General features: G+C 38.0%; 1 protein-coding gene across 1 annotated transcript; it reads left to right on the forward strand.

Moving 5' to 3' along the window:
* Positions 1-1,008: 1,008 nt before the first annotated feature.
* IL10 (interleukin 10) lies at positions 1,009-10,769 on the forward strand. Its single transcript, XM_042461408.1, has 5 exons — positions 1,009-1,167; positions 1,948-2,010; positions 3,483-3,632; positions 7,753-7,818; positions 10,306-10,769. Exons 1-5 carry the CDS (start codon positions 1,009-1,011, stop codon positions 10,396-10,398), a joined length of 531 nt encoding a protein of 176 aa, XP_042317342.1. The 3' UTR covers positions 10,399-10,769.
* Positions 10,770-12,287: the final 1,518 nt, after the last annotated feature.

Raw genomic sequence — 12,287 nt, forward strand, 5'->3', positions numbered from 1 at the left:
AATCCGCGAATAAACAAAACCACAAAAGTCAAAGCCAAACATGTGGAGGGATGACTCTTAAAAAGAGCCAAAATAATGTGCCTCCAATAAAAAAAGCTTTATGAAGCAGCATGGAACCAAACAATGCAGTGTTTAGCAACAAAAAGTGTATTTCTCTGTAAAACAAATACACTTTAAACTGAAAAAAACAATAGGTATGATTCAAACAAATAAAATATTGTATTATTATCAGCAGCAATAATAGTAGTTTGTTACATGCTATCAAACTAGTTTTGACTTATGATAACTCCGTAAATGAGGGATCTCCAAGAGTCCTTCTAATTAACAACCCCATTCATATCTTAGTGGTAGTAAAACTGATAAAAGATATATTGAGCTACAACTGTTTACCTACGTAGTTTAAATGTTGATCTAGGCATATTTAATTGATTTACAATTGATCTATGCCTATGTAAAACTATACAGATAAAGAATTATTGGCATTCATATGTATTGAGAGATTCTGTGCTGTTGGAGGGAAAGTCTTGTGTTTTTTAGAAACTACATTAAAAAATCTGAAACTGATTTGCCTACCAGTAATTATGGCTTCATAAGAAAATTAGGGTATTTTCATATTTAAATGATCAAAATTGATTACTCTCTGGAAATTATGGGCTTTGACTTAAAGGATCTGAGACTAAGGAAAGGCATCTTATTGTGTTTCCAACTTTGTGTTCCACTTCTTACCACATTCAAATGGACAAGAAGTGAATTAAGTAAAAAAAAGGGGGGAGCAGTCAAAGTAATTCTACTTCTATCAGCAATTTTTAAGAATAAAGTCAATTCACATAAATCTAATGGGAAATTTGGGGTTTGGAAAATTCAGCAGCAGTACCGCCAGGAAATGAGGAAGGAAACTGATACTGCATTTGGTATAAATTCAGGGCCAATCAAGGTGATGGGCAGATCTGCCTTTCTTGCTTCTTGCAACATCAAGTGAGACCACAAAGGAAATCACTGAGGGGAGACATGAAATCAAGTGCAGTATTTATGCTGCTGTCCCTGGTGCTCATTCTGAAGAATGCACATTTCCAGCCTGCGGAGAACAATTGTAAATATTTTGCAAAGAACTTACCTCTCAGGCTCCGAGAGCTAAGGGTCACATTTAATAAGGTTAAAGATTATTTTGTGAGTATGACAGCCTTTTCTTCTTGTTGTGTTGTTTCTATTTAAGATTCAGAAAAAAATGAAAGTAGAAATTGATTTGCTTCTTTGCACAGTTGTTTAGAGCGCAGCTAACTGTGTACAAGGGTTATCTTTAAGCCCAGTTTAATGAGTGAGAGATGGAGGACCTTCTGATAAGTTGTGCCCTTGGTTTTAAATGCTCTCAAATGAAATGTAATGGCTTCTCTTTGTTACAATTAACAACAAAGCAGGCTGCTGTCATGGTGAATCTTTGGTTTGCAGTGAAGCAAGGAGCTTGCTATACAAAACATTTTGAAGAAGACTAGACTAATACTTACATTTATTTATGTTATAGCAAATGTTCACACTTAGTCAAGTTGATTTGTGAATAGCTGGAACTTGTTACCCATTTTCTCACATGCATGACTAACGACTGACATATATATGAAGTGACTGCCACATAAAAGGGTGCATTTCTGTGGTTTACCCCCCAAAAATACCTGTATCTGAATTATGCGCATTTCAACATAAAAGCAAATTTACAAAGTTCACTGTAAAGCATTCACGTGCGATTAGATACTTGGCAACACTGTAAGTGACAGCTATTATCTATCAGTGGATGCAGTGAAGAAGTCCTTTAGATAAGTGGTTGTCTCAAGCTGAGATTTCAGTAGAAGAAAACAATACCAGAGTGCTCTATCCTCTGTTTTGAGAAGCAAACCCATTATTTGCCAAGTGAAAAATCGTGATCAAACTTTGCTGTCTTGTCTCATGTTCTCACAGCAAGCCCAAGATGATGAGCTAGACATCATGCTCTTAAAAGAGGATTTACTGGAAGATTTCAAGGTGAGATTTCAATTTCCTTCAGTGCATTACTTGGAAATAACACTATGTTGATTTCTGGGGTCATGGAAAACATGTGAAGGAGCAGAAACTGTAAGGTCGGGTTTTTTTACAAATGACTGACAAGACCTGCTTATTTATGTGAATCTATCTATGTAAGTAAGTTAAGACAATCACAAGGCATTATTCTTAAATACATTTGCACTATATTTATTTATTTGTTTACATTTCAAAGTATATTCAAATATCCAAAGGTTATGATAACTCTTGGTATTCTTGACTCCAAACCTTCCTTTCTCTCTTATTTATTGAACATGTAAAATAAATTGTAATGGTACTAGGTGGACAACAGTCAGGACTGATGTATAATAATTAGGTTAAGAAACTAATTTATAAAAAGAAAAAATGCCCTATGGCTGCTTGATAAAGATTGAATAACATGTAGGAAAAGCATTTGATCTTAAAAGCACTGGCATACCATAGAGTTTAATTCATCTGAGACATAAGTGTGGTCTAAGAACCAAAACTCCTTATTTTTACTTTTTAAAATTTACTTTCAGATGAATACCTAGTAGTGTGGTTACTTATTTCAGACTCAGACAAGCTTGTAATTGAATAACAATAAAACTTTATTTGAAAGAATGTTTTAAACAAGGTTTCACTTATTCAGTTGTTATATTATATGCACTTTTCTTTGTTAGAATTTGTTACACCACTCTCTATCTAAAGTTCACCAGTTACTCTCACTTAGGACTCACACCATCATGTGAGGTTATCTCCCCAAACTTCTTGCTACACAAGCCACCAGGCTAACTATATCCTGCAGGATATAAAAGTCCATTGGCGGTTTACAGACCGCCAAATAGTACGTACTCAATACGTACTAGGGTTAGGAAGGGGCGGTGCTTCCGCACCCCCCTAACCCTAGTACGTATTGAATACGTACAAGATGGCGGCACCCTGTTCATACGGGCGCCGCCATCTTTACGTACTGGACGCACAGCGTCCAGACGTGTCGCGCCACTTGTGACGTAGCGAGCGCGCCCCTGGCGCCTCGCTACGTCGCAAACGCGACGCTAAAAGAAGCTCCATTTTGGAGCTTCTTTTTTCGGTCCGCGCGGGAGTCGGGCCGTCTGAAGGCTCCGGCTCCCCTGCGGACCTACTGGTGGCGGCGGCAGACCGCCGCAAAGCGGCGGTCTGTACCCTGCCACAGTACTAAAAAAATAAAAAGAGAAGTAAATAATCTTCTACAGAGCCACAAGATGACTTGACTGCATCCTTTCCCAAGTCTGCAAGCAGTGTGTGTGGGGTGAGGGGAGATATCACATAGTACAAGGCAAATGAAGTGTTTATGGCCACAGGATGTTCATATTAACTTCATAATCCATGGAGCAAGGTCAAAAGAAGCAGCTTATTCCCAAATGCTCTTCTTCTTGATTTCTTACCATTACAACTGTGTTTCCCTCTACCTTTAGGGTTATTTGGGCTGCCAGTCAGTGGGAGAAATGATCCAGTTTTACCTAGAAGATGTGTTGCCAAAAGTGAGCACAAGTAATACAATTGACCAACAAGTTGGCTTTCTTGGAGATATGCTGCTGGATCTGAGACAGACAGTCAAGAGATGTGTAAGTATTTGGGTATCTTTTCCAAGGCCCCCACAGCTGTCTTGACATGGTAGCTCATAAACCCCAGAGTAAAATAGCCATATCCAGTCTGTGTTGCTTACAGGAGCTTTATAGCACAAGCCCAACTATCCACAGATAAGAAGCTATGGCATCCAACAATGGCGAAATGCTAGAAACAAACAAAAAAAATGGAGAAATATTATACAAAATTATTGCTTCATAAAATGAACCATCAACTATAATACTAGATGCTCTCAGAAAATGGGAAGGAGCAGTATGGTGTTTAAGCCAGGTTCTTGCAGTAGGCAGAGCTTTACTGCTTGACATCTGGTCACCATGCTCTGCTTTCAGACTTAGTCCATTGGATAATTTGCACTTATAGTATGGAAATCAAAGGTAATGCTGTGCAGTCGTTCACACAGAAGTATCGCATTGCTAGGTAACGCAGTTAAGATTTTTAAAGTGTAGGAGTGGAAATGGATTACTTTCCCTCATGCAGCCATGTCGAATCTGCATGCATTCTAGGCCACACACACAGATCACTACTTGAGAACCATGTTAATTCAAATGTTGTATGAAGACAGAATGAATCAATTATATGTCTGAATTATCTCCTATTTAAGCAAAAGATAAAGGTATGCCATTTTTGAAATCTCTAAAAAGTACTAGATATTAGTTACACATTTTGATGTTGATCTTCACACCATTAAGGACCAGAATATGCATTGGGAAGAATTAAGCCTGGTGTTGTTGTTGTTGTTTTAATTGTATGTGTAACAACAGTTCCAGTACAGAGCATACAGTATATACATAATTCTTGATCGCAACTCAGAGTCTGGAAAAATTAACTTTGGACTATAATTCCCAGATCAGCCTACATACTGTGAAGGCAGCAGATTCTATTTGATCTTGGAAGCTAAGCAGGGCAAGCTCTAGTTAGTACTTAGATGGGAGATTGCCAAAGAATACCTGGTGAACTCTCAGTATTCCTTGCCTAAGAGAACCTTATGAGATTCATGGGGTTGCCATAAGTCAACAGGCAACTTGTAGGGAGATATAAATGCATAATTCCCGGAATCCCCCCACTCAGTATGGTCACTGTATTCAGTAAGATTGTATGTACAGCGCTGTGTAAATTTACAGCGCTTCATAAATAAAGGTTAATAATAATAATAATAATAATAATAATAATAATAAGTGACAGAGTGATATATTTTCAAGTATAAATTGTCTAGGTTACAATTGTGTCTTTAATAAGCAGATGCATAAATCAGAAATATATAGTGTTCAGATCAAGGCTACAAGGAGCAAAGATGGAAATCACTACTGTTTTATCATTGAGCACACAGATAAAATAAACTACTATAATATGTTACTGTAAGTACTGAATTGTCCTCTAATATGTCTTATGCAAAATCCTTACCTGATAGCAGCTGCTTCTGTAGACTGTGGGGCAAAAAAAACCACTACAGCTGTCAGAACTGTTCAGTCCCACATCCCAACATTGCTTTGCTGTGGTATCTTCCTCATTATGTCATCTGGTCACCATATGACTCAGAGACCATGCATGCAAGGCCATCAAGAAAACCTCCCTCTTTAGCAGACTAGCAGGAAATATTTTTTTTCTAACCTCTTATGTAGGACTAAGGGATATTCAGCCACTTCATTCAAGCAAACTGGATCTTTGTCAGGGAGGAAACAGTAAAGAAGGACATTCACACTGGGAGCAAAGCAGAAGTCCTTCCTCAACATATGCACTCACACTCCTCTGTTGACCACAGTGGTGCTGAGATCAGTATAAAGAAATAGACACTGAATCTGAAATGTACTCAGACAAACAAGAGTTAGAAATGAGTGGAAGAAAGCAAGATATATCAGTGTAGTGTTATAGTTTAAATGAGGAATCAGGACTTCTTTTGTTTCAGATCTGTTCTCTACCATGAAACAGTCAGGAACACTTAAGGTAAATGTCTTTTTACTGAGGTTTAGCCTTTTATGTGCAATATGAAGAAAGGACTGTCTGGTCCTTTGGGGAACTCCTTGGTCATGAAGCGTGAGCTGAGAGGCTCTTCACTGTTCCTATCTGTAGCCATCTGACTGTGACAGTGATGACTGATAAGAGCTCTTTCTGTATCTATAACTCCTTGTCAGATGAGGTCAGTTTAGCTTCCTCTTTGGTAGCTGTTGGCCTCTTAGTTGGTTTGCAGTCCATCAACTTACTGAGTTAATGGAGACTGCTGATCTGTGTATCACAGTTTTGCATGTTTTAGCTGCTCTCCCTTTATCTTTTCATTTTCTGTATTGATACTTTGATTGCATTATGTCTTTTAAATCTATCATGAGTTTCCTCTAGCATTTAACAAAGGGAAAGGTAGAATATAAATGAATTTTAATAAGCAAACAATGCCCCATCATACTAAGCAAATAAAAGATTTATTGATTAAGGTTGAGTCTTCCTTATCCAAAATGCTTGAGACCAGAAGTGTTTTGGATTTTGAATGAAATTTCATTCACAATAGTTTTTTTTTTAAAAATGTGCATGAAACAAAGTTGGTGTATACTGAACCTCCAGAAAGCAAAGTTGTCACTGTTTCTGTGGACAGTTTTGGATTTTGGAATATTTTGGATTTTGGAATTCTGTATAAGGAAACTCAACCTGTATAATAAATCAGAAGCATTTTGAAACAAATGGTGACTGTATAGTGGAGGCTGGTGTTCCAGCAGTAAAATGTATTTAATGAACACTGATATTGCATTTCTGTGAAAAGAGTTTAAGGGTCTAACAGGCAAATTCCAGAATTTCACCAAATTACAATGTGCTGCAATTTACAATTACAGCTACACTTATAATGATGCTATAGCTACAGTTGAGAGCTAAGATCAATAGAGGAGAGAACAGTGTTTCTGTACTTTTAAAAGCCTTATAAAAGAAATTTTAGAAGGTACAACTTGTTTATGCAGCTGAGCTTGTTGAAAATACTTTATTTACAAAGCTACTGTGAAAATGAAATCATTAAAATTACAGGAGTGTTTGCCTCCTTTTCTGCACTTTTACCATCAGGGCCAGCAATTCTAAAGTCCAAAAGTTCCCATTCCAAAGATAGGCAGAAAGAATAGAAAAAGAATTATATGTGTAAAAAAGCACACAAACAGTACAAAGATATATATTAAGATTGTAATGTAAATGATAGAATAGGATGAAGTAGCAGGTAACCATCATTTCAGTAGTAAGTCAGTGCTAGTAGTAACCATGTCAACCAGTGAGGTGTAAGAGCTTGAGCACTGGACCATGACTCTGGAGATCAGGGCTTGATTCCCCACTTGGTCATGGAAACACACTGGGTGACCTTGGGAAAGTCATGCACTCTCAGCCCCAGAAAACCCTGAGGGTTGCCATAAGTCAGAAATGACTTGAAGGCAGAGAACAACAACAAAGTAGGTAAACACATTTCATGGATTACAAAAATATACTTCATATTCCCAAGGAATGGAATTATATAATCATAGAATTGGAAGGCTTCTCATAAACCACCAGGTCCAACTCCTGCTAGAACATCTCCAATAGGCAGCAATCCAGCAGCCCACATATATACCTCTCTAGGTCACTGATTCTATGGAGCCCCGATGGCGCAGTGCTTAAATGCCTGTACTGCAGCCACAACATTGTGCATTTGATCCCAGAGGACTCCAGGCTGACTCAGCCTTCCATCTTTTTGTAAGTTGGTAAAATGAGTGCCCAACTTATTGAGGTAAATTGGCTTACACATTGTAAACTCCTTAGAGAGTGCTTAGTTCACTATGAAGTGATATAGAAATGTAAATGCTATTGAATTGCCAAACCATTCTTACCTTCAAAAAGTTCTTTCTGATGTTCAATCGAAATCTATCCTTGTGTGACTTAAAACCGTTACGTTTAGTTCTACCTGCCAGGACGGCAAAAAACAAACCTGCACCCTCTTCTCTGTGATAGCCCATTAGCCCATGTCACCTGCCTGCCCAGAGGTTGTTTTTGTTGATGGACCTCTCTTACCAATTGAGGTGATGGACATGAAAGGTTTTAGGGCTCAGCAAATTAACCTCCAAAAGCCACTGAAATTCTTATTTTTGTGCTTCTCTGCAGCACAGATACTTCATATGTGAAAAGAAGAGCAAGACAATAAAGAACATCAAAGACACCTATGAAAAGGTAGGTTCCTGCCTCACATTGCTAAACGTTCTTCATGAGCTTATGGAACACAAAAAAGAATCTTGGTACTGTCCTTACAAGGCTTTCCCTAGTATGTGGAAGAGCCCGAACAGGCTATGCATCTGAGTCATGCTTCTTCTTGCAATTTATCCATATTAGGAGTGTAATTCTTTGCTAATTTTATTGGCAAAAGAAACAACAAATAATTTTAGCAATTTTCTTTCTTCTTTGAAAAAAGCATCCAAAAACTATGCAATTTTCAAAGAATATTCACAGTTGGAACTTCACTAAATTTGCCTATTCAGGAGACAGCATTTTCTATCTGGAAATATTATTTTCTCTGTTTACTGCCCAGAAAATATTGTTTTCAGCACAAAGTACCATGTGCAACTTTTGAGCAGAATAAGTTCCAAACTACAAAAATTATCCTGCATTCAGGAGTCTCATCATCAAAATCTCCTGAAACGTTTTTAAATCGTTTTTTAAAAAAGACGTGAATATTCTTTCCATTTTTAATCCACACTAAGGAACAAAGCAGGAACCTCATTTGCAGACTGCTCACACATCCCAACTGATTGAGATCCTCCTATAGTACTGAATCTTTCAGAAGATCTCACTTGCAAGATTAAAGTTAACTAATAAAACCTGTGAAGAGTGGAAAAGAGTAGGTGAGAGCTACATTTCCATGCTACTACTGAATGAAGGTCAAGAAGGGAGAGAGGGTTTACCAAATGCAGAGCTTGCAATACAGCACTGCATTTACACAGAGCCTTTCAGCCACCAGCCAGGAAATGCAGTGTTTACCCCATGCTGGTTGCCACCAGTTACAACAAACACACATACAAACATTTGTGTACGTCATGACATTTCTCAGTTCTTTCAGCCAAAATGAAAAAAGTTTCTAAAATGAGTATTCATTTTTAAAAGACCCTTTCATTTTATGTACCATACAAGTCCATATATATGGTTTCTAGACTTTTAGAAATGATAGCTTTTAGAAAACAGATCTTAGTACCCACACATGTATTCTTTTAAACCCAAACACTACAGACAATGGTGAAGACTTATGGGAACTATAGAAATTGGTCAAGTGTGGATTATGGAACATGTAATCTAAAAGATCGGCAAAACACAAGTTTAGTTGTGCAATGTATCTTTCTTTCTTTTGCTAATCCAATCCATCTTCATGCAGATGTTCAATCCAAACATACACACTAAGATTTAGTTCCTACTATGTTAAGACTTCAGGGGGGAAAGTGTCCTGACGGGCCCCAGATCCAGAGGGTCTCCCACTTGCCTGTGTTGCATACTGATTCAGTCATGTCTAAAAAGAGGACCCATGTGGGTTGCTCACTTGATATTGTTCACAGGTGGGCAAATTGTGATTGGTGTTTTTATCCCTACAGCAGATCAAACCACCAGTTTAGGGTTGAAAACAAAACTGGGGGTGATTTTTAGTTTATATTTCTAAATATAACTGATTTGTTTCTTTTTGCTTTTGGAATGCTGGGATAGGAGTGGTTTTAAATGTCATTGAGTAGCTATTCATCTTTTGAGTGTTGTCATCTTTTACACCCAAAAAGCCTGAAACTGTGAGGTACTGTGGGGTGCAAGCATAGTGTAGAGACAAAGAGGCCCTGGGGATGAGTATGGTGCATGGGCCACACTTCATCCAGTAGCTCTTCCTGCACCAGCAATGTGTGCTAAATATTCCACATGATAACATTCAGAAATATTTTTTTTAAAAAAAAAATCAGTGATTTTCTCATCTTGATTGCCCATTTGAATTCTTTGTACAGACTTAGATGGTTTTGTGTTGTTTCATTCTTTGAAAGAAACCACACAAACTTTTGAATACAAATGCTGAACAGTTTTCAGTCTATTATTAATATTGGCCAGAATTCTACATGCACTACGTACTTAGTTTATGTCATTATATTAATTGCATTGCTAAGCAGCGTCTCCTGGTCTGAGCTGCTTAAGCTACTTTTCCAGACACTGGACATGGGAAAAGAAGCAGGGGTTCATTCTGCTGGTGATAATGGCATGGATAGATGACATTTCCTTCCCTATCCCACCAGCAAGTGAGGCTGCTACAGGAATGTTTGTTTGTTCAATTGTTTGTTCAGTTTATGCCCTGCCTTTCTCCTTATGCAAGATTCAAGTGCAAGAGGTGATTCTCATTGTCATAGCCTTGCTCAGTGTTGGGAGGGACATGGTAATATTATCTGTCCATTCCCCAATCACCAGCAGAATTGATCCCCTTCTCACTGCACAGTAAAGTAGGTCTCAGAGGTAATTATGATCATGACAATAGCACCACAATTGTGACTCTGTAGAAACCATGAATATGCATCCACTGCAGAGGCATAACTCCAGATTATGTAACAGTAAATATGATTCTGAATTCCGGCCATTATATTGTTGTTTTGTTGTTGTCATTGTTATTTCAGCATGAAAGTAATCTTGCTTTCTTTTCTTTCTCAGTTACAAGATAAAGGCATCTACAAAGCAATAGGAGAATTTGACACCTTCATTAACTACATTGAAGAATACCTTATGATGAAGATGAGAAAATGAAATTACAAGTGGTGGAATCTTTTTCCAATGGGAACACTGTTATGCATATCCTTATGCAGCTCCAAGATGGAAAATGGTGCAAAACATGTTACAATCAATAGCAATGTATTTATTAACTCAGATACCTCAGTTTTTATCCATGTGTTACATTTTTTACACTTTTTCAAAATGGAAAACCTGATACATAATGTACCAATGTTTTTGCACAGAGCATTATTTCCCTCTTATTTGAAGGTTCCAATCATTGTATTTTTCCAGGAAATTCTTTTTAGGAGGTAATAAGCCATGGTTTTGAAGCATACCTGTATGATGGTCAAATAAATGGAATACAGAAATATAGAAAGATGCTGTCGTTGTTGTTGTTAACTCCTCTCAAGTTGACCCTGACTCATGGTGACCCTGTGAATGAGACTTCTCCAATCTCCCCTGTCCTCTATTGCTCTGCTTAGGTCCTGTGATTTCAGGCCTATTACCGATCTGATTCAGTCTATCCAACTGGCATGTGGTCTTCTTCTCTTTCTACTACCTTCTACCTTTCCTAGCACTGTTGTCTTTTCTAATGACTCATACCTTCTCATGATGTGGCCAAAGTATGGCAGTCTCAATTTGATCATCTTGGCTTCCAGGGAGATTTCAGGCTTAATCTGTTCAAGGATCCAATTGTTTGTCTTTTTGACTGTCCACAGTATGCTCACCATTCTTCTCCAGCACCACGTTTCAAATGAGTTAATTTTCATCTTATCTGCTCTCTTCATTGTCCAACTCTCACGTCTGTTCATGGGAAATACAATGGCTTGGATGATTCTAACTTTCATGCTCAGTTGTCTATCTTTACTCTTTAGGATTTTGTCTAGTTCTTTCATAGCTGTCCTACCCATTCATAGTCTTCTTCTGATTTCTTGGCTGTAGTCTCCATCTTGATCAATGTTTGATCAAAAGTATGGAAACTTTTTATTTCAATTCATTGTCTAGGTTGAATTTATGTAGTTCCTCCATGGTTATTATTTTTGTTTACTTTATGTTCAGCAATAAGCCTTCCTTCTTCTTCTTCTTCTTCTTCTTCTTATTATTATTATTATTATTATGCTTTATTTATATAGCACTGTAGATTTGCACAGCGATATACATACAAACAATAAAATAGATACAAGTAAAGCTGCCCATGGTGTACTATTTAAGAAATAGTAGCATAATACATATAAATAATACATAACAATACAGGAAAGGGGTCAATAAAACAGGCAACAAATTAAAAACAGTAAATAGCAAATAGTACTCACGCAATGCCTGGGAATGCTTCTCTGAACAGGATGGTCTTCAACACAGTTTTGAAACTAGTTAAAGAAGTGATGACCCATATTTGTGGGGGAAGGAGGTTCGAGGAGTGAGTGGCAACAAGTGAAAAGGGACGAATCCGGGATGGGGCAGAGCAAATCTTGGGCTGAGACAGCAGACCTTGACTATCAGAACGGAGGGCCCCAGCGGGAAGGTGAGGAGAAAGAAGGGCTGATAAATAAGGAAGGGCCAGCCCATAGAGGGCTTTGAAAATCAACAACAGGAGCTTATACTGAATACAAAAGGATGACAACAAAGGAGAGATATGGTCGGAGTGGTGGGCAGATGTGATAATGCGTGCAGCTGAATGCTGGACAGAAATTAAAGAACGGAGGTGAGAAAGAGGAAGCCCAGCCAAAAGGGTGTTACAGAAATCAAGTCATAGAATCATAGAGTTGGAAGAGACTGCAAGGGCCATCCAGTCCAACCCCCTGCCATGCAGGAAATCTAAATCTAAGTCATTATACCACTAGGGCATGGACCAGAATCTTCGGAGTAGAGGCAGAGTGATATGGTCAGCCTTTGAACTTTATTCTTTCATCTTCCTGTTCCAA

This window comes from Sceloporus undulatus, chromosome 4, assembly GCF_019175285.1.
Source record: "Sceloporus undulatus isolate JIND9_A2432 ecotype Alabama chromosome 4, SceUnd_v1.1, whole genome shotgun sequence".
Lineage (NCBI taxonomy): Eukaryota > Metazoa > Chordata > Lepidosauria > Squamata > Phrynosomatidae > Sceloporus > Sceloporus undulatus.

Coding starts and splice junctions, on each gene's coding strand:
- IL10 (XM_042461408.1), top strand. CDS start 1,009: ATGAAATCAAGTGCAGTATTTATGCTGCTGTCCCTGGTGCTCATTCTG. Junction 2,011..3,482: donor ATTTACTGGAAGATTTCAAG/GTGAGATTTCAA, acceptor CTCTACCTTTAG/GGTTATTTGGGCTGCCAGTC. Junction 3,633..7,752: donor GACAGACAGTCAAGAGATGT/GTAAGTATTTGG, acceptor GCTTCTCTGCAG/CACAGATACTTCATATGTGA.